General features: G+C 43.9%; 1 protein-coding gene across 1 annotated transcript in view; it reads right to left on the minus strand.

Annotated features, from left to right (window-relative positions):
• Positions 1–19286, minus strand: part of NDUFA13 (NADH:ubiquinone oxidoreductase subunit A13) — a 34799-nt gene extending 15513 nt beyond the window's left edge. Inside the window, exons 1-3 of the mRNA XM_077252339.1 lie at positions 19130–19286; positions 12430–12508; positions 10824–10895 (exon numbers count right to left, since the gene is read on the minus strand). Coding sequence (XP_077108454.1) covers positions 10824–10895; positions 12430–12508; positions 19130–19223 — 245 coding nt within the window. The 5' untranslated portion in view covers positions 19224–19286. The remainder of the gene's footprint in view (positions 1–10823; positions 10896–12429; positions 12509–19129) is intronic.
• Positions 19287–23720: the final 4434 nt, after the last annotated feature.

Consider the following 23720-nt stretch of genomic DNA (forward strand, 5'->3'; position numbering starts at 1 on the left):
TACATACTGAATATTTAAAAAAAAAAAAACAAAACCATAAGTTCACATTCATCAGGCAGGTGCCGGTACATGATAATATGCATATTTTTGGCTTCTGTCGCATTCCAATATATGCAACTTCAGAGATGCCGCCACCAGCGCCATTTTGGCAGAGAAAAAAAAAAAAATTAGGCTTCATCAAGATAGCTATCAGAACGATGCTACTGCACAGGTGGAGCTGGTGCCATCCTGATGAAGCCTATTTTTTTTTCTCTACCAAAATGGCACCGTCTGCGCAGTAGCATGAATTTAAAAAAGACCAAGCAATAAATGGTTTGCACACCTGAATGATTATCAAATATATAAATCACAATTTATTAGGGAAACAACACACACAATAAATCTTAAAAACCATTTAAAAATACATGCAAAATCAAATCACAACACCCCTGGTCCAATATACATGTGTAATGATAATACAACCTCCTAGTGCACTATAACACTGGTATATGAGAACATGATTCGGGTCGGCTTTTACTGGCGACCACAAAAAAAGAAAAAAAAGAAGTGTGATTTGCCATTTAATTTCTCTCTCCTCTGATGTGATCGCACATCAGAGGTCAGAGGGACAGGGTCCCCGATTCCCCCCCCCCCCCCCCCCCCCCCCGATACTTACCGGTGGCTCCCGTTGTTCGTGGGTCCTCCCGCTTCCTCCCCTAGGGGCGCCGTCATCTTTTTCGCGTTGGAAAACTGCATCCGCTGCCCCCTTTGTGCGGCGCTTTCACAGCTAGCGTCGGTGCGCCGCAACGTCGCATAGCGACGTGCAGTGCACGACGCTAGTGTGAAAGTAGCCTAAGGGGTTAAGCAGTTTATGCCCTTATTTAGAGTTTATTTACAAACTAACACTGGCAGACAGGGATTTTTTTAATCTTTTACCCCATTAAAATAGTGTTTTTTTTGTTTTTTTTTTAAATAAAATTAGATTAACCCCTTTCATAGTACGTCCGAGGTCAGATCCCCCGCTTTGATGCGGGCCCTGGCGTGGAGTCCACATCAAAGCCGGGACATGTCAGCTGTTTTGAACAGCTGACATGCGCCTGCAATAGCGACGATTGGAATCGTGATCCACCCGCCGCTATTAACTAGTTAAATGCCGCTGTCAAACGCTGACAGCGGCAATTAACTACCGCGCGGTCGGAAATGCGCTCATCGTCAGTGATGCATCTGCATCTGCATAGTAACCATAGAGGTCCTCTATGGTTACTGATGCCGGCTTGCTGTGAGCGCCACCCTGTGGTCGGCGCTCATAGCAATGCAGGAATTCAGCTACATAGGAGCTATCTGAGCTTCGCTCCTATGTAGCTGAGCCGATTGAGTTGTGCCAGCTTCTAGCCTCCCATGGAGGCTATTGAAGCATGGAAAAAGTAAAAAAAAAGTAAAAAAAAAAAAAAAAAAAAAGTTTAAAAAAATATGAAAATAAATAAATAAAAAAAAGTTTAAATCACCCCCTTTCGCCCCATTCAAAATAAAACAATAAAAATAAAATACACACATATTTGGTATCGCCGCGTTCAGAATCGCCCGATCTATCAATAAAAAAAGGATTTAAAAAATCGAAAAGCCGAAATTAAGTTTTTTGGGTCACCGCGACATTGCATTAAAATGCAATAACGGGCAATCAAAAGAACGTATCTGCACCAAAATGGTATCACTAAAAACTCCAGCTCGACGTGCGAAAAATAAGCCCTCACCCGACCCCAGATCACGAAAAATGGAGACGCTACGGGTATCGGAAAATGGCGCAATTTTTATTTTTTTTTTAAGCAAAGTTTGGAATTTTTTTTCACTACTTAGATAAAAAATAACCTAAACATGTTCGGTGTCTATGAACTCGTAATAACCTAGAGAATCATAATGGCAGGTCAGTTTTAGCATTTAGTGAACCTAGCAAAAAGCCAAACAAAAAACACGCATGGGATTGCACTTTTTTTGCAATTTCACCGCACTTGGAATTTTTTTCCCCATTTTCTAATACATGGCATGGTAAAACCAATGACGTCATTCAAAAGTACAACTCGTCCCGCAAAAAATAAGCCCTCACATGGCCAAATTGACTTAAAAATAAAAAAAGTTATGGCTCTGGGAAGGAGGGGAGCGAAAAACGAACACGGAAAATCCCAAGGTCGTGAAGGGGTTAAAGGTTAAATTTTATTGGCTTGCGGGGGGGGTGTTACATCTAGTGAAGCTTTGACCTTTTTAGAATTCGTTGTTTACCATCTTCATGACCTTGCGGTTTTAAGGTTTTTGCACCTTAGTTTTTTCCTCCCCTTATTCCATAACCATTTTTACGTCCTCATAACCGAATGAAAGCTTGTTTTTTTGCAGGATGAGTTGTACTTTTGAATAACATCATTCATTTGATCATATGATGCACTGGAAAGCGGAGAAAAAAAAATTCCAAGTGCGTTGAAATTGCAAAATAAAAGTGCAATTCCAGAATTGTTTTTCTGTACTTTTATTTTCCATGTGCACTATATGGTAAATCTGCCCTGCTAATAGGATTACCCAGGTCAGTACAAGTATAGTTGTTTTTTTTCCAATTAAAAAAATTTTTTTCACTTATGTTGGCATTTTCCAAGACCCCTCTGTGGCTTTATTTTTAGGGATATCGGGCTCTGTGATTGGTTATTTTTTGAGCTCTGAGCCAATGTTTTTATTGATAACATTTCAGGGTAGATACGATATTTTTATAGCCACTTATTGCATTTAATTGCAATGTTGCTGTAGAAAGAAAAGTTAAATAGTTAAAGAAAATTGGCGCGCACTCAGGATACTAAGGGAGCGAGGTGCTGGTGTAACGGGCTGTGGAAAGCCCCAAATACAATGAAGAATATATGGTAATTATGCGCCCACACTAGGACTTTTCCTGGCCGTCGCCTCTATTTTATTATGTCCCATTTTTCCTATATTCACCCATGCCCTTGCTTGCCTAGAGACCCCACACCAGGGTTCTCAACTGACCCACCACAGCAACATAACGCTAAAAAGGTATACTGCATGCCAGACTTCCATAGTATCTATACTTTCTATGTACCTACTTTTACTCCCTCACTTATAGCCACTATCTTTTTACAGTTCATTCTACGAATCCTCAAGGATCTTTATCTTCTACTCTATGCATAATAAAGGTAAAAATCTCTCTTTGTTTTCCCTGCTAGCATACTCATGTGACCTGGCTGCCTTAGCCCTCTGCCCCTTTTCCATTCAATCTATTTCCAGCCTTCTTTCTGGTATACGGTTGGTGTTTTTCACAAGCTATGCATCATGTGGTATTTGCAGTTGTTTTGTTCTTGTCCTTTTGTTTAGTTTTACCCTTCCCTTTTTTCCCTTTTAACCAAAATGGGAACTATATTGTTTCATACTTTATTTTTGTTTGCCACTTGATTTTGTATTGAATACTGTACATATTGTATATTTATGGTTTATTTTTATTTCTGTTTTCTCCTAGCGATTGTATGATTAAGGCTCTGGTAGAGCCGAAAGGTCATAATTACCTCTGGTCGCTTTCAAACACACATTTGTTCATGTCATCAATAAATTGTCACTATTGCATCTTATATACCTAGAGTGTGCGGTGTACTATATATTCTTCGCTGTAGACGAAAAAACATAATTCTGGAGTTCTGATTTCTCGCTACATCGTTTATCTATCGGATTAATTTATTTTATATTTTGATAGATCAGACTTTTATGAATGCAGTGAAACCAAAAATGTTTTTAAATGTTTTATCTTTAATGGGGCAAAAAGGGGGAGATTTGAACTTGTGTTTTTTACTTTACCATAATCTTGAATTTTTTTTTTTTTTTTACACTTTTCACTGAATGAAATAGTCATCCTAGAAAACTTGAAGCTGCAATTGCTTGTGCTATACATAGCAGAAATCATAATCTCATATGAAGGCTGGCCACAGGCTGGCGCTCAGATGAGGATGGCAAAATGACAGGCACGGGGTTATCAGCAGACCTCCAGCTGTCAGGACATGGGCACTCTGCGATCGCATGATGGGCGGGATAAATGACGAGCTTCCGGAATGTTAAATCCCGAGCCCACATCAAAAGCGGGGATACAACCTTTGACGTAAATATACGGCAAAGACTGTTAAGGTGTGATTACTAATGATTATTTTTTTTGCTTCTTAAATACTTAATTTTCAATATTTGCCCTATTTTTTTTTTTTTTTTTAATCTTATACAGGATGAATTTTGCATGCCAGCCATGTGTGCCGAAGATCCCAGACTGGGATTGAAACACACAGATTGTTGTTTTTCTTTTACTTCTTTCCAATCAAAGAACACTGGGAGAAAGTTTCTCTGCAACCATAGTCATCAGGACCAGGTTAAAAGACGTTTTAGTTTTATTGTCTCTCAGTGATGCATTTCTTTACAGATAAGCTCCTGGACACGTCAGCAGCTATTCCTGTAAAAGAGTTCCAGTCCAAGGATATTGGTATTGTCAACAGGATATCCTAACTTACCAAGCCCACTCACTATACAATTGTGTTATATGTAGCACAACTCTTTCAGATTAGTAGATTCTTGGCAACCTGATTGTTGGAACCAGAAATGTGAAATTTTGCTCTAGGGAGCTGTTCCTTACTGTATTTTATCATCTTACATTTATTAATATGCCAGAACAGTAGTGGCCAAAAGTTTTGAGTCTGACCTACATTTTGTTTGGTTTTTCACAAAGATCGCAACTTCAGTAACATCTAAAAGATATAAAAAATACTAAAGGGACAACATTTTATAAGTAGTTCTTATACTGACAAATACATCAAGTTTATGTAGAGACTCAATATTTACAGTGTTGTACCTTATTTTTCAAGACTTTGGTAATTCATCCTGTCATGTTGGGCATCAGCTTCTGGGCTGATGATGACAGCCCATTCTTGCCTAATCAGTGCTTGTTTGTCAAAAGTTCTGGATTATATCATATCTAACGTCATATCTAAGAGACAGAGCATTCAGTGTCTCCCTCTCCAACACCACCTCCTCACCTCGCCCCCTGTCTGTCGGTGTTCCCCAAGGCTCAGTTCTAGGACAGCTACTCTTCTCCATCTACACCTTCGGCCTGGGACAGCTCATAGAATCCCACGGTTTGCAATATCTCTACGCCGATGACACGCAGATCTATCTGGAGCAGACATCACCTCCTTACTGACCAAAATCCCACAATGTCTGTCTGCTATCTCAGCCTACTTTTCTGCTCGCTTTCTAAAACTGAACATGGACAAAACAGAATTCATCATCTTTCCCCCATCTCACTCTACCCCTCCCACCAGACCTATCCATCAATGTCAATGGCTGCTCACTTTCCCCAGTCCCGCATGCTCGGTGGCTTGGGGTGATCCTCTACTCTGCCATCCCTTTGAAGCCACATATCCAAGCCCTTGCCTCCTTCTGCAAACTACAACTCAAAAACATTTCCCAGATCCGTATATTCCTTGACCAAGAAACTGCAAAAACGCTTGTGCACGCCCTCATCATCTCCCGCGTTGAATATTGCAAACTCCTACTCTCTGGCCTCCACTCTAAACAGTCTCGCACCCCTCCAATCTATCCTAAACTCTGCTGCCCGACTAATCCACCTGTCTTCCCATTATTCCCCAGCCTCTCCTCTCTGCCAAGCCCTTCACTGGCTTCCTATTGTCCACAGGCTCCACTTCAAAACCCTAAAAATGACATACAAAGCCATCCACAACCTGTCTCCTCCATACATCTTTGACCTCGTCTCCCGGTACTTACCTACACGCAACCTTCGATCCTCTCAAGATCTCCTTCTCTACTCCCCTCTTATCTCTTCTTCCCACAACCGCATTCAAGACTTCTCCGGTGCTTCCTCTATACTCTGGAACACTCTACCCCAACACATCAGACTCTCGCCTACCACGGAAACCTTCAAAAGGAAGGCTGAAGACCCACCTCTTCCAACAAGCCTACAACCTGCGGTTATCCTCAGTCTACTGAACCGCCGTACGACCAGCTCTACCCTCTCCTAGTGTATCCTCACCTATCCCCTGTAGACTGTGAGCCCTCGCGGGCAGGGTCCTCTCTCCTCCTGTACTTGTGTGTGCCATGCATTGCTCATGTTTATTGTACTTGTCTATTTATGCCCCTTTTTTCACATGTAAAGCGCCATGGAATAAATGGCGCTATAAATAATAATAATAATAAATTATCCACAGGTTCTCAGTGCAATCGAATATGGGGAGTTTCCTGGCTATGGACCAAAAATGTAGATTTTTTTTTCACCAAGTCATTTAGTTATCGCTTTTGCTTTGTGACATGGTGCTCCTTCATGCTGGAAAGAGCATTGCTACTCAGCAAATTGCTCCTGGATCATTAACCCCTTAACAATAGCCAATACGCATTAAAACAGCATTCGTTAAGGGGCCTTATTCCTCACTGCCGTTTTAAAATCAGGAATAAGTGAATAGAGCCCCCCTCCGCGGGCGCAATTCCCGTGAGTAGCAGCTGACAGTCTGTGGTATCGGCTCCGGACGGTTTTGGTACCAATTGGTGCAGATTAACCCCTTAAATACCCTTGTCAAAATGTGACAGTGGTATCTACGTGGGTGAGAGGGGTTAAAAAACTCTGTATGGCAGGATCGAACCCCCCGCCGATTGTTGACATTTGATTACAGTACCGTAATGCACACGAGATCAGCGATAAAAAGTAAAAGATTATACATGTCCCACAGTGAAAAAGTAAAGAAAAAAAAATTACGTAAAATGTGTAATAAATCACGAAAGTCATTATTCTACTAAAAATGTAGCCAAAAAAAGCGATCAGTCATATGAAACAAACAACCAAAAAAAAAGATAAATCTGGTATCACTAATCTTACTGACCCGACAAACGAATCAGTCTTATCACAAGGTGAACCGTGCAAAAAAAAACCCCTACAATAATTTAAGCGTATTTTATTCATCCTGCGTCTAAAAGAAATCAGAAGTGTTGAAAAAAACGTTACGATCCCCACAATGATACCAAAAAACTCTCCAACTTGTCACACAAAATATAAGTCCCTATACAGCTGTTTACCAAACATAAATAAGGTTACAGATCTCAAAATATGGCGACAAAAACAAAAAAAACACTTTTATAGAAAATTTTTTATTTTTTTTGCTAATAGCAAAAAACAAAAAAACCTATCTAAATCGGGTAATCGCACAGACCCGAAGAATAAAGCTGTCTTATTACTTACACTGCACAGTGATCCATTCAAAAATAAAAAAAACTACTCTTGTACTGCTGTCTGCATGTTCATTCTTCCCCCAAAAATCAAAATAAGGCTCGTTTCACATTTATTGTGCAAACTCAACTGAATGCTAGGGTCAGGGTTTCCATGTAAATCCCCAAAACCACGATTGAGACAAATCCCCCGACGGAACCACTAACTTTAATATCAAAAGACTGACCAGCACATCCAACCAGAAAAAACAGGTGTGAACAGGTGCTTACTAAGGGTACAGTTACACTAAACGATTTACCAACGATCACGACCAGCGATACGATCTGGCCGTGATCGTTGGTAAGTCGTTGTGTGGTCGCTGGAGAGCTGTCACACAGACAGCTCTCCAGCGACCAACGATGCCGAAGTCCCCGGGTAACCAGGGTAAACATCGGGTTACTAAGCGCAGGGCCGCGCTTAGTAACCCGATGTTTACCCTGGTTACCAGTGTAAATGTAAAAAAACCCAAAACACTACATACTCACATTCCGGTGACTGTCACGTCCCTCGCCGTCAGCTTCCTGCACTGACTGTGTCAGTGCCGGCCGTAAAGCACAGCACAGCGGTGACGTCACTGCTGTGCTCTGCTTTTACTTTACGGCCAGCGCTCACAGTCAGTGCGGGAAGCAGACGGCGAGGGACGTGACAGTCACCGGAATGTGAGTATGTAGTGTTTTTGGTTTTTTTACATTTACAATGGTAACCAGGGTAAACATCGGGTTACTAAGCGCGGCCCTGCGCTTAGTAACCCGATGTTTACCCTGGTTACAAGCGAACACATCGCTGGATCAGCGTCACACACGCCGATCCAGCGATGACAGCGGGTGATCCAGCGATGAAATAAAGTTTCAAACGATCTGCTACGACGTACGATTCTCAGCAGGGTCCCTGATCGCAGTAGCGTGTCAGACACAGCGAGATCGTATGGATATCGCTGGAACGTCACGGATCGTACCGTCGTAGCGACCAAAGTGCCACTGTGAGACGGTACCCTTAGAGTAGCCTTCTGTTTGTATGTGTTGGTCAGTCTTTTGTTATTTGTATACATAGGTCTCTCTGACTGAGCACTCAACCCCTCAGCATGAGGCATTTTTTAATTACAGCAGGGTCCTCCCTTCCCATAGAAATGTAGGCTTTAGCCTAAGGGTACTGTCACACAGTGCCATTTTGATCGCTACGACGGTACGATTCGTGACGTTCTAGCGATATCGTTACGATATCGCAGTGTCTGACACGCAGCAGCGATCAGGGACCCTGCTGAGAATCGTACGTCATAGCAGATCGTTTGGAACTTTCTTTCGTCGCTTGATCACCCGCTGACATCGCTGGATCGTTGTGTGTGACAGCGATGTGTTCGCTTGTAACCAGGGTAAACATCGGGTAACTAAGCGCAGGGCCGCGCTTAGTAACCCGATGTTTACCGTGGTTACCAGCGTAAACGTAAAAAAAAAAAACAGTACATACTCACATTCCGGTGTCTGTCCTCCGGCGTCTCAGCTTCTCTGCACTGTGAGCGCCGGCCAGCCAGAAAGCGAGCACAGCGGTGACGTCTGACGTCACCGCTGTGCTCGCTTTCCGGCCGCTGTGCTTACACAGTGCAGAGAAGCTGAGACGCCGGGGGACAGACACCGGAATGTGAGTATGTACTGTTTGTTTTTTTTACGTTTACGCTGGTAACCACGGTAAACATCGGGTTACTAAGCGCGGCCCTGCGCTTAGTAACCCGATGTTTACCCTGGTTACCCGGGGACTTCGGCATCGCTCCAGCGCCGTGATTGCAACGTGTGACCGCAGTCTACGACGCTGGAGCGATAATCATACGATCGCTGCGACGTCACGGATCGTGCCGTCGTAGCGATCAAAATGGCACTGTGTGACAGTACCCTAAGAGAGGTTTCACACAGGCAGGTTCTCAGCAACGGATATCGCCTAATCATGGCAGCTGGGTACACATAAATTGACCAATTTATGGGCTAAGTATTTCAGTTTTTCCAATTTTCTAGAGCAGTAATGCAACTCAAGTTTCATGTTTGCATGCTATAGGGCTACGGAGTGCTCATTCACTATAGTAAGGCAGACTGAGTCGCATTGCACTCGATCTGATCTCTGGTGTACCATCATTTTATTCAATTTAGTGCACAAGAGTAGTTGACCACAGCTTTGTGCACAGCTAAAAAAAAAAGATGGACACCACTAGAACCGAATGGTAAGCAGAGTTCAAAGTGTCTCCATTCTGCCTCATTATGGTGAGTGGTTCGTCTGAATCTCATTTGTGGAATGGAAACCCCATTGTAGAACACAAGAATGTCACCCCACCCTTATACTGGAAGGGATCCAAAAACGTTATGTACTCCAAAATGTTACCTACAAAACCCCTTACATACCGTGCACAAAACCAGCCCTACTCAGTACATCATCTGTAACTAGAAATTATAGGGGGTTCCCACGTTACTGGTAAAACAAATACACATCAACACCCCCTCAAATAAAATCCAGTGAATTCTGTGCTCCCAAATTCAAATCCCCCCTCTCCTGAGCCCCACTGTGCCTAAACCACAGGAAGCGGCCACATATTTGGCATTATTGGAGAGCGCACTTCATTTGTGTGTCGCCAGAAGCACAGGCTGGGCACAATGTTTCGGGGCACTACACTGTATGGGAACACAATGTATAGGCACTAAATGGCATATTTGCAGTTCTCCAGATTAAAGCCTGGCGTGGATGTTACCAAATAGACACTGCAGCCGTAGATGACTTCATTGAGAGGTACAGTTTCTACAATGCCGTTATGGCAACTATGTACAAGTATATCTAGAAGAACTGATGAGGGTATGAAGGCAATGGAAGTCACACAAGCTAGTGATTTGATTTAGATTTCGCTTTAGGTCACCACTTTACATTTTGGTAATTGATAAACACAGACTATTAACACTTATTTTTGAACACGTTCTTACTTTCCAGCATTCATTCCACACCTGCCGAGGTACTGTATCTTAGAAAAGTCTAAAAGATCTAAAAATACATAAGCTGCAAACTTTGTGAAGACCCAAACTCGCGTCAGTCTCAAAACTTTTATTCAGGTCCATACATTAGCTTGTATAGCAATATTACACAGGGACCAAAAGTACTACGAGCAGTGACACTTATTTAAAAGTTCAGTATGGGTCTCATCCGCAGTGTCATAAATCTCTGTAAGGCCACGTCGATACTACCAGTATTAGGAAGCCAAAACCAGGAGTGGGTGATAAATGCAGAAGTGGGGACGTGTTTCTATTATACTTTTCCTCTCCTGGTATTGGCTTACACATACGGAGGTAAAATACTGACCAAATACTGAATGTGTGACCGCAGTCTAAGTAGCTGCTTTGTGTACCCCACCAGCAAACTAGTTTAGTCTCTACATCAGTTGAAAGTGTGAAAATGTGTATTTTACACATGAAGATAAACAGGCAGAACAAACTGTACATATTTTAGCAAACTCCAGTACAAACAGGTCACTCAGATGGCCCGGCAGAATTGTACAAGAAATATAAGGAAGTAATCTTGTTACCTTCGATCGGACTCAGCCTGCAAGAGGGGTAGCAATGCCAAACGGGTCTCTAAGTCTTCAATAAGTAGCCTCCTGTAAAATAATGGGGACCATAAGAATGGTATCCTTAGGAAGTGACAACACTACTCTTTTAAGAAGTCAAATATAAGTTAACAAGCTGGAAATTCAAAACACTCAACATTATAGATCTAGAGGCAAACAAATCGTGTTGTCCCTATTACATGTACACTGATTTTTGTCCCATTCTTCCAAGAGGATTTTCCTATCAACATATGTATGCATGACATGTATTTTTCCATGAATATCTTTTTTGTGAAACGACTTGTTTTGAATGACACAATCCGTTTTTCCATATATTAGACTGAAAAATGGGGGGAAAAAATTCAAAGTGGGATTAAATGGCAAAAAATGTTTTTCCACAGCATTCATTGTGATGTAAAAATGACCTAGAAATACGAATTTCCACCACAGCCGTCCAATTACAATGGTAACAGCTAGGCATGGATGGAAAAAAAAAAAAGTTTTGCTTTGTGTCATCCCATTTTGTGAGAACCAACGTTGTAATTGTTCTGTTGGTAGTGCTGAATGAAGGCTTGCTTTTTGCCAGGTGAGCTGCAGTTTTCATTGATGCCAATTTCACGTGCTTTGGTTGCTTATTGCATTTTTTTTTTTTTAAAGGAGATTAGGTGTTGATTCCCAGCTGAATGGGCTCCAAAATATCAACCAAGGGTAAACGCCTCTCCCAGGATATAAAATTTTTTCCTGCAGGAGCAGGGGCAGAATCTGTATAAATACAAGACCCACTGTCATGTGGTGAAGAGACATGGCAGTGTGATCCTGTTTGCATCGTCGGATGATCTCTCCATGATACAAGCTTCACTCCTCGCTTCAAACAGTCGTCTCATTTGGTGAGAACGTTCCTTTTACTATATTCTCACATCTGACTATGTGTCTATTAACGATTACTGGTGGTGAGTGACACATTGTTGCTATAGATGGTATACCATTTGTTTACATGCAAACAGGATCACACTGCCGTGTCTTGGTGACTGGGCTCAGTGTGTCCGAGTACTAGTCTCTTCACCACATGTCTTGTATTTATACAGATTCTGCCGCCCACTCCTGCAGGAAGAATCAGTTTTATATCCTGGGGGAGGCGTTTACCCTCGGTTGAGATTTTGGAGCCCATTCAGCCAGGAGTCAACTACCCCCTTCAGAGATGGCACTTTTTTATTTGTTCTTTTTTTGTTTAATAGGTATATTAAGAGATCTATTTTAATGCTATAATTCTCACTTTATGCTATACATATACACAATTCCTTATTGGTGAGCTCTGCACCTTAATTTCTTGCTGATGGGCAATGCTCCCGCCACTTGCTTTTTTCATCTAAGGAGATTCGGACCAAAACAATGCAGTTGTTGTATTTTGATTTTTATCTCTTGAAGGCGCTTACAGATAAGCTTAATACCATATTTTAATAGACTTTTGTAAACATGGTAATACCAAATATTTATTTTTTCCTTTAAAGGTGAAAGGAGTGGGGTGAATTAAAAATGTTTAATGTTTTTTCCTTCACAATTTTAATATGTCACAACATTAAAACACCTTCTCTCTCTGTTCCACATGCCAATTCTCCAGTAACCAAACAGCATCGCACCGATCCCAACAGCGAACATGGTGTACCCTGTAACAAAGGAAAAGAAGAAAAGTCACTTTCATTACCACAGTTTCTAATTATAAGGAACCAGTCACTTTGGAAATTCCGTGCAATCTATCGGCACCATGTTACAGAGTAGGATAAGCTTAGCAGATTGTTGTATGGGTTTATGGAAAATAATGGGAAATAGTATTTTATTTGCCAACATCCATGCTCATTTTGGGCTTGGAAGTCAACTGAGGGGCCCTAATCCGTGACTGACGGCTAATACAGCATAAATGTGCCCGGAACAAGCTGGGATATCAGTGAAGAAAACACAAGTTGGGCCCTAGGTGCATACTTGGTCTAGAATGTATGTCGGGAGCTTCTCTGGAATTATACAGCAATGTCACCATAGGCCTCCACTCTCCAAACTGGGGCCAGAAGTGTGCTCTTTTGGCTACCATCTGGCAGATATGTGCATCTATACGGATAGTTAAAAAGCACATGAATGAGCAGCAGTGAGTGTACATATATTAGTCCATAAGACCTTGACCAGGTCACACTCCGTACATTAGATACCTAAACAAGAGCCCAGATCAAGTCTGGAAAAAGGAGTGTCTATATCCATATGTGATACCTCTATTCTACGTATGAATATAGACACTCCTTTATTCCAGACTTGATCTGGGCTCTTGTTTAGGTATGAATGAGCAGCAGTCTGTGCTTTTCAATAATGCCGGGTGCCCACGATCCGTCAGCACTTTGGACACATGGCATGTTTGCTGCATCCAAAGCACTGCCTCCTATTGAACGCAGGTAAATCAGCTTGGGTTCACATTCTATTGAATAATTTGACAATTGATATTGCTTTAAATTGACATGCTGCAGTCTTGATAGACACATCGCATGTCAGTGTCCGCGGGTGATCCGCAGGCGCACATGTATGCATGCACAGTAGGCATGAGATTTCTAGAAATCCCATCCACCATGCTGTAATATCTGGCTGTTGCGTAAATATAGTTATACGCAGAGGAGCTCGAATTAAAAATAAAATATATATATATATATATATATATATATATATATATACTGTATATATCTATATCTCACACATAGTGCTGTGTAAAAGTTTTAGGCAAGTATGTAAAAATGCTGCAAGGAAAAAATACCTTAAAAATAGAAATGTTAATAGTTATTTTTATCAGTTAACCCCTTTCTGACCTCGGATGGGATAGTACGTCCGAGGTCAGATCCCCTGCTTTGATGTGGGCTCCGGCGGTGAGCCCGCATCAAAGCGGGAACATGTTAGCCGTTTTGAACAGCTGACATGTGCCCGCAATAGCAGCGGGTGGAATCGCGATTCACCCGCCACTATTAACTAGTTAAATGCCGCTGTCAAATGCTGACAGCAGCATTTAACTACCACTTCCGGCCATTGGGCCGGAAATGCACGCATCGCCGACCCCCGTCACATGATTGGGGGTCAGCGATGCATCGGCATGACAACCAGAAGTCTTTTGAAGAACTCTATGGTTGTTGATGCCGGATTGCTGTGAGCGCCACCTTGTGGTCGGCACTCATAGCAATGCAGCAATTCTACTACATAGGAGAGATCTGAGCTTCGCTGCGATGTAGCAGGGCCAATCGAGTTGTGCCAGCTTCTATCCTCCCATGGAGGCTATTGAAGCATGGCAAAAGTAGAAAAAAATGTTTTAAAAAATATGACAAAAAAAAAAAAAAGTTTAAATCACCCCCCTTTAGCCCCATTCAAAATAAAACAATAAAAAAGACAAACCTACACATACTTGGTATCGCTGAGTCCAGAATCACCCGATCAATAAAAAAATAAATAAAAAGGATTAACCTGATCATTAAACGGCGTAGAAAGAAAAAAATTCGAAATGCCAGAATTATGTTTTTTTGGTTGCCGCGACATTGCATTAAAATGCAATAACGGGCGATCAAAAGATCGTATCTGCACCAAAATGGTATAATTAAAAACGTCAGTTCTGCACGCAAAAAATAAGCCCTCACCCAACTCAAGATCGCGAAAAATTGAGACGCTACGGGTATCGGAAAATGGCGCAATTTTTTTTCCAAAGCAAAGATTGGAATTTTTTTCACCACTTAGATAAAAAAGAACCTAGACATGTTTGGTGTCTATGAACTCGTAATGACCTGGAGAATCATAATAGCCGGTCAGTTTTAGCATTTACTAAACCTAGGAAAAAAGCCAAACAAAAAAACAGTGTGGGATTGCACTTTTTTTTTTTTGCAATTTCACTGCACTTGGAATTTTTTTCCCCATTTTCTGGTACATGACATGGTAAAACCAATGATGTCGTTCAAAAATACAACTTGTCCCGCAAAAAATAAGCCCTCACATGGCCATATTGATGGAAAAATAAAAAAGTTATGGCTCTGGGAATGAGAGGAGCGAAAAACGAAAAAACCTGGGTCTTGAAGGGGTTAAGCAAGTGAAAAGTGAATGAACAAAACAGACATATCAAATCAATATTTGGTGTGACCCCCCACCATTTGCCTTCATAAAGCTTCAATTCTTCTAGGTACACTTGCACAGTATCAGGGATTTTGTACGATTATTGTCAGGTGTATGAGTAACTAATTATACCAAACAAGTGATAATAATGTATTTTTTTATGTAGGTTGTGACACAGCCATTAACTGAAACAGAAACAGTTGTGTAGGAGGCGTAAAACTGGGTGAGGAACAGAGAAACTGCTTCAAATGTGAGGTTGGGAGAGTCAGTTATATGTCACAAGTCACACACCATAGCAAGACTGAGCAGACTGTGGTTTCAACATGTGCTCTTCAGGCTCTATTGAAGAAACAACAAGAAAAGGGCAACACTGAGAACCGTAGATGCAGTAGTCGGCCAAGGAAATAGTGCAGCAGATGAAAGACACATCATACTTACTTCCCTTCAAAATTGGAAAATGTCCAGCAGTGCCATCAGCTGAAAACTGCCAGCAACCAACGGGACCCATCTACAATCATCTACAGTTCGGAGAAGTCTGGCCAGAAATGGTCTCAGTAAAAGAAGATTGTCCAAAAACCATACTTTCCACACAGAAACAAGGCCAAGTGTCTCAACCATGGACGAAAACATAAGAACTGGGACTGATTTGGAATCTTAGGCTGTAACAGAAGGCAATTTGTTCACTTGCAGACTGGAGAGTGGTACAATAATGAGTGTCTGCAGGCAACAGTGAGGCATGGTGGAAGGTCCTTGCAAGTTATGGAGCTGAATTTCAGCAATTGAAGTTGGGAATTTGATCAGGATTAATGGTGTTTTCAATGCTGAGAAATACACGCAGATACTTATTTATCATGTAATATCAGAGAGGCATCTGATTAGCTCCAGATTTATTTGGCACTAAGACAATGAGCCAAAACATAACAGTGTCATTAAGAATTATCTTCACTGTAAAGAACAAGCAAGGAGTCCTAGAATTGATGCTATGGCCTAAACAGAGGCCTGATATCATCGAGTCTGTGAGAGATTTCATGAAGATACAGAAGGATAAGCACAAGTCTACATCTACAGAAGATCTGTTGTTAGTTCTCCAAGATGTTTGGAACAACTTCCCTGCTGAGTACCCTCAAAAACTATGTACAAGTGTAAAAGAATTGATGCGGTTTTGAAGGCAAAGTGTGATTACACCAAAGATTGATTTGATTTCTTTCTCTTTTCACTTAATTTGCATTTTGGTAGGTGATAAAAATAAACTAGTAGCACTTCAATTCTTGAAAGCTTTCACAACTGATTTGAACTTTTACGCATGCACCGAGATTTTATAGATCTATATACACACACAAACATATACGACAGATATATATATACTAGATGGTGGCCCGATTCTAACGCATCGGGTATTCTAGAATATGTATGTCCACGTAGTATATTGCCCAGCCACGTAGTATATTGCCCAGCCACGTAGTATATTGCCCAGCCCACGTAGTATACAGCACAGAGCCACGTAGTATATTGCCCAGCCCACGTAGTATACAGCACAGAGCCACGTAGTATATTGCCCAGTGACGTGGTATACAGCACAGAGCCACATAGTATATTGCCCAGTGACGTAGTATATTGCCCAGTGACGTAGTATATTGCCCAGTGATGTAGTATACAGCACAGAGCCACGTAGTATATTGCACAGCCCATGTAGTGTATTGCTCAGCTATGTAGTATATTGCCCAGCCACGTATGACACAGGTTAAAAAAATAAAAAATAAACATACTCACCTTCCGCTGGCCCGTTGTAGCTGTGTCGCCTGTGTCGGGTGCAGCCGGCAGCTTCCGGCAGCTAAGTAAAGAAAAACGAGTGGCCATCATTACTTTAAGAAATGAAGGTCAGTCAGTCCGAAAAATTGGGCAAACTTTGAAAGTGTCCCCAAGTGCAGTGGCAAAAACCATCAAGCGCTACAAAGAAACTGGCTCACATGAGGACCGGCCCAGGAAAGGAAGACCAAGAGTCACCTCTGCTTCGGAGGATAAGTTTATCCGAGTCACCAGCCTCAGAAATCGCAGGTTAACAGCAGCTCAGATTAGAGACCAGGTCAATGCCACAGAGAGTTCTAGCAGCAGACACATCTCTACAACAACTGTTAAGAGGAGACTTTGTGCAGCAGGCCTTCATGGTAAAATAGCTGCTAGGAAACCACTGCTAAGGACAGGCAACAAGCAGAAGAGACTTATTTGGGCTAAAGAACACAAGGAATGGACAGACAACTGGAAATCTGTGCTTTGGTCTGATGAGTCCAAATTTGAGATCTTAGCTTCCAACAACTGTGTCTATGTGCGACGCAGAAAGGGTGAACGGATGGACTCTACATGCCTGGTTCCCACCGTGAAGCATGGAGGAGGAGGTGTGATGGTGTGGGGGTGCTTTTATGGTGACACTGTTGGGGATTTATTCAAAATTGAAGGCATACTCAACCAGCATGGCTACCACAGCATCTTGCAGCGGCATGTTAGTCCATCCGGTTTGCGTTTAGTTGGACTATCATTTATTTTTCAACAGGACAATGACCCCAAACACACCTCCAGGCTGTGTAAGGGCTATTTGACCAAGAAGGAGAGTGATGGGGTGCTACGCCAGATGACCTGGCCTCCACAGTCACCAGACCTGAACCCAATTGAGATGGTTTGGGGTGAGCTGGACCGCAGTGTGAAGGCAAAAGGGCCAACAAGTGCTAAGCATCTCTGGGGACTCCTTCAAGATTGTTGGAAGACCATTTCCAGTGACTACCTCTTGAAGCTCATCAAGAGAATTCCAAGAGTGTGCAAAGCAGTCAACAAAGCAAAAGGTATCTACTTTGAAGAACCTAGAACAGGGGTCCCCAACCTGTAGCTCGGGAGCCACATGTGGCTCGTGGTCCTATGAATTGTGGCTCGCGGCTGTCTGTCAGCTTGGTGCATTACCTCCAGTTCTAGCAAGCAGGTATGAAGAGCACATTTGAAATTGGTGAATTTTGTGAGCAGATCTGGATGCACATATACTGGTGTTAGGGGTTTTGAGATGATGTAAGTATTGTACGCTGGAGACAAGATGACACCACCTGTCAGAGGAGGTGTTTGAAGCTCGATGTGACAGTGACTTGGGAGTGCTTTATAGGAGAATACTGAATGGGGGTATTGTAGGAACCCCTGGATCTTTGTATACTGCTTTGGAGTGATTGATTTTTGTGGAAAAGCTTTAGTTACCATTATGCATATAATGGGGGCTTTGGTTGCCACTATTGTGAGGGGGGGCGGGAGCTGAATGTGGCTCGCGACCCTCTCTCAAGGCTGGATGTGGCTGAATGAGGCTCTCAAGGTCAGAAACGTTGGGGACCTCTGACCTAGAATATAAGACATAATGTCAGTTGTTTCACACTTTTTTGTGAAGTATATAATCCCACATGTGTTAATTCATAGTTTTGATGCCTTCAGTGTGAATGTACAATTTTCATAGTCATGAAAATACAGAAAAATCTTTAAATGAGAAGGTGTGTCCAAACGTTTGGTCTGTACTGTATATGTGTATACACACATACTGTCCATAGAGCCTCTCCCCCCACGTGTTGCTGCAATTGGGGAGGGACATTCTACAGGAACCCGAGTACAGCGGTAAATGGAGGGACGCTCTACGGGAGCCCGAGTGCAGCGGTATTTGGAAGGGGCGCTCTACATGGGAGCCCGAGTGCAGCGGTAACTGGAGGGGCGCTCTGCAGGAGCCCGAGTACTGCGGTAACTGGAGGGGCGCTCTGCAGGAGCCCGAGTACTGCGGTAACTGGAGGGGCGCTCTACATGGGAGCCTGAGTGCAGCGGTAATTGGAAGGGGCGCTCTACAGCAGTAAGAATGTCGCTGCTTTAATTGGGTCTCTATGGGAGTCCGAGCACAACTGTAATTGTTCCATAAAGTCCCCCAATTACAGGAACACTTGGACCCTGCAGAACCACCCCACATTATTACTCGGACTCCCATTATTACAGCCGGACTATGGAGTCTTATAGAGCCCCCTTCCCATTACAGTAACACTATGGAGTCCGATGTGTGCTTACTGTCATGGCTGGGAGTGACATATTATTCCTCAGTACATACTCTCCATAGAGGAAGCACGGCAGCATAACGCGGCTCTCTATCCCCAGACACCCACCGCTGAAACCACGACGGGGAAGGTTCCTCTTATAATCCACCGGACCGTAACCCCCCGGAGGAGGCATGTCCTGCTTCACCTTGGACGCCGCCATCTTCCCCCGCCGCGGACCGGAGTCTGGGTAGTACTGGACCTTACGCTGACGATGACGCAAACAAGGAAAGAGCGTCCGTACGTATCCGCCATCTTTTGTGTGGCACTGTGCAAAGCGACGCGTCCTAGAAACAAACGTGTGTTCCACATGTGACCACCAGAGGGAAGCAGTTATTCAACTCGTGCACTCAGAAAGGTGACCTAGACGTGGACTGAGGGAAACGTCTGACACGCCTGCTGCTGGATACAGAGGAGGCAGAGAAATGGCAGCAGTAGCAGGCAGCCATAGTGAAAGCACATGACCAGGACAGTGTGAGCGACTCTGGTGTGGTGCTGGAATACAGGGAGCATCAGTGCTAGGCAAAGTCACAGCGTCATCTAGTGGCCTGAAAGTAAAATGGCCTTTACTTATAATAATTTTATTTCTATAGCGCCAACATATTCCGCAGCACTTTACATATTAGATTTTAGGGCAGATGTATAAAGACTAGTTTTCGTTGTCCATAACAACCAATCCCTACACAGCTTTCTTTATGTACTGTGCTCCTGGAAAATATCAGCTGTGCAGTGATCGGTTGCTATGGACAACGAAAAGCATACTTTATAAATCTGCCCCAATAGCCATGTCAGGTTTTAGGTCTTGGCCGGGTAAGTGTATGTACACACGTCACCTTCCCCAGACGGGCGCGCCTGATGAGTTTTTCCAAGGGGAAGACGTTTCAGGATTTCAGAATATATTTTTTTAACGTTTGCTGATTGCTTTTTCACCACATTTTTGACTGCGCAGTTTTTTAGGATTTTTTTTGTATCTTTTTCTTTACTTGTGTTATTTTCTGTTTTTACTCCATCACACAAAGAAAAACAGGAAACCCTCAAGATGTCTAGGCGTCTTCCACGCCTTCCTGCTGACCTGCATTGTAAAGTATAGAGTCTTCGGTGCGGTAAAAATCAGCTAACTTCCTTGAACTGGTTGGCTTCTTTGGTTATAAGACGTTCAAAAGCCTGAACACATGGACAAGTGTTCCTTCCATTGAACATATTCATGTCTTTCTGTAACGGGCTTCATCAGGTGATGCTATGGACCCCCTGAGACTGTCGCCGGGCTTCATACAGGCGGATCACAATCACCTCATGTTCCGTGTTGTACATTTTTTCCTAGCAGCATTAGACCAATGTTTGCATTCGCCAAGTACAAGAAGAGAGCATGGCACGCATCGTCCCACAATGTCCTTTTATTTTGGATACATGTAAAACAGAGGCAGGGAGGCTTTCAAGTGGAAACCGTGTAAGCAGGTTGCGGGATGCAGTGACTGATGGGAGGCAGAGCAAGGGTTAGCAGGTTTATTTACTGGGGATTACTCCACGCAGGGAGATAGAGGGTTAAACAAGGATAACAAGGGTGCAATGAACATAGGAGAGTCCAAGAATAAGAATGACGGCTCAGGTAACAACAGTTCCTGTGACAAAGTTGTGCCAGAAGCTCCACAAACTATAACTTCTACTGAGGACTCAATGGCGACGACAAGGGCTGGCGCGGTATCTTTACTAATGGAGTTCAGCAAACAATAATACCTCGTCTTTTGGTGGCAGTAGTCGATCTCTGGTACCTTCCACTGCCCCTAGTCCATATACTGTAGTGGCTACTTTATGGTGAGGGCCACAGTTCTGTACGAGCCCAGCGTGGCTCTGCTAGCATATGCTGGCGAAGTCAGGTCACAAGTCTCTGGGCCGACATTCTCTATTACGGTCGGGATGTAAGTAACGGTCTCGGTCCCAGTCTCCTTCAGGTGGCACACGCACAGTACTCATGATCCTAAAACATCTGGCACCTGCCTTAACAACAGTCAGCGGGGCACACACTGCCCGTCTCTCTCTCTCTCTCTCTGGTCCCCGCTGTTAACGGGAGGCGGTAGCGGTCGCTGGTCTGTGTGGCTCTGATGCTCCTCGGACAGAGCACTCCTCTCTCTGGCTGTTGCAGCACCCGGCTTGGCGCTGCTCTGCGGGCACGGCTCTGCTCCTTCTATACAGCCTGTTGCCACGCCGATACTCTCTGATGAGGGAAGCAGAGCACGCCGCTCACCGTTCTGCACCCTACGCTGCCCTCCTCACTGCTCTGAACCGACGCCTGACTGACTTGCTTTGCACGCTTTTTCTTTTTATGTCTCCGTCGCTGCGCGCCCTTTACTGGCTCCGCCCACCCTCCTGGGTTCAAGGGTTGGTCCGGCTCCCTCAGGCTTCCCCCCAGCTCTCTTAAGCCTTCCCCCGGAAACAGAAGATGTAGCCCCTTCAGTTGCGGACCCGAATGCAGGTACCTTCTGCCTCGTCGACCCCCTTACAACCGCACCAGACGACGGCCATTTCACGCTCAACTTGCACTTCTACGGGTCCCATAAAAGCGCAAGTTGAGCGCGGAACGGCCGTTGTCCGGTGCGGTTTCCACTTGAAAGCCTCCCTGCCTGTTTTACATGTATCCAAAATAAAAGGACATTGTTTGTGGAATGGTGAGCGCCATGCTCTCTTCTTGTACATGGTGAATTTGGACACATGCTTGATTTTCTGCTGATCGGCACCGTGTCCCTGGAGTTTTAGGCTATGTGCACACTTTGCGGATTTGCGTGCGGATTTTTGAAAAATCCGCAGGTAAAACGCCCTGCGGGGGCCCGCAGGGTATTTCCAGCGTTTTTTGTGCGGATTCCACCTGCGGATTCCTATTGAGAAGGTGTAAAACGTTTCCGCACTGTATTTTCCACACCATGGGCACTGCGGATTTGGTTTTCCATAGGTTTACATGGTACTGTAAACCTGATGGAAAAATGTTGCGAATCCGCAGCGGCCAATCCACTGCAGATCCACAGGCAAATCCGCAACGTGTGCACATACCCTTAACAAGCCTCATGTCCTCGAAGTTGCACAGTGGTGCCGCTTATCTTTATTTCTGCATGCATGAGACCAATGTTTCAGTTTGGGAGGTGTGGACCCCATCTTTTTACCTACAGTACTGCATATCCCATCATCTGTACCCTCTTTTTTCACTTGGCCCAGCACTCCTCCTCACATCAAAGGGGCTCACAGCCTGATGACTTTTTCACATGTCTGTTTATCCCCTTCCTGACATTTGAAGTATATATACGTCATGGAAGGGAAGGACTTCCTGACCAATGACTTCAGGCATGTCATGGGTATTCATGCGATCACATCGACTAAACGCATGGTGAACGCATGAAGGTGTCTGCTGTTTCTGACTGCAGTCCACTGGGACTCGTAGTCACAAGGGGGGGCGCGTCCCCCTCCCAACTACAATTGCTGTGATTAGTTGTTCCATTCTGGACAGCCAATCACAGCGATAACATTGTTTCAGGCAATGAAATTGTCTGAAACACTGATGTCCAGCCTATGATCGTTGCTGTAATAGCTCCAATCATAGGCTGGAGCCTAGTAGGGCCAGCTGTGATTGGTGCAATTAGACGATGACGTTGATTGCACCAATCAGACTGCACAGAGTACATATGACCTCAGTATGACCACCCTACACTTCCTCACTCTACCTTCGTACGTGTGCAGTGTGGTCATACTGTCGCGCTGTATGACCACACTGCACAGCTGCTGCTGCTGTTGAAGAAAGAAGACATTCCTGATTCTTCCCTGATCTTTCCTAATCCCCCTCTCCCCTTTCCCCCCCTCTACCTCTCCCTAACCCACTCCACACCCACCCCGTTCTGCCGTTGAGCGCTGATCAGTACTTGATCGCTCTATTTTTAGCATTTTTTGTTTGTGCGTAGTGATGAGCGAGTATACTCGTTGCTCGGGTTACAGCTGTGTCAGCAAAAACTAAATCGCCGAGCAGTCACAAATACCCAGAGACAACCCGAGCGTGCTCGGGAAAACCCAAGCAGCAAGTATTCTCGCTCACCACTATTTGTGCATTCTGCAGCCGCCGAGCGCTGATCAGTGATGCAAATCACTGATGCCCTTCCATGTTCACCGTTTTCCAGAACTTTTTTCGTTCCTGTCTATTCTCCCCCCCTTCTCACCTTTGCACCACCTTCGTGCATGCATCATGCAGCCGCTGAGCTCTGATCAGTGACACAAATTATTGACTGGCACTTGTGCTCACTATTGGACTTTTTTTTTTCTAACTCTCTATGCACCACCTCAGAGCGTGCATCTTACAGCTGCTGAGCAGCTGATTTGACACACATCACCAATTGGCACCCGTGCTCACTTTTGGCCCAGACATCTGTAAATGTACGAACGTACGTACACACACAGTATTGCAGCCCCCCCCCCACACACACACACAGTAATATGCAGTCCCCCCCCACACACACACACAGTATAATGCCGGCCCCCCACGCACACACAGTATAATACAACCCCCCCTCACACACACAGTGTAATGCAGCCCCCCACCACACGCAGTATAATGCAGCCCAAACGCACACAGTATATTGCAGCCCCCACCACAAACACAGTATATTGCACACACAGTATAATGTAG

This window comes from Ranitomeya variabilis, chromosome 1 (genome assembly GCF_051348905.1).
Source record: "Ranitomeya variabilis isolate aRanVar5 chromosome 1, aRanVar5.hap1, whole genome shotgun sequence".
In the NCBI taxonomy this organism is placed as follows: domain Eukaryota; kingdom Metazoa; phylum Chordata; class Amphibia; order Anura; family Dendrobatidae; genus Ranitomeya; species Ranitomeya variabilis.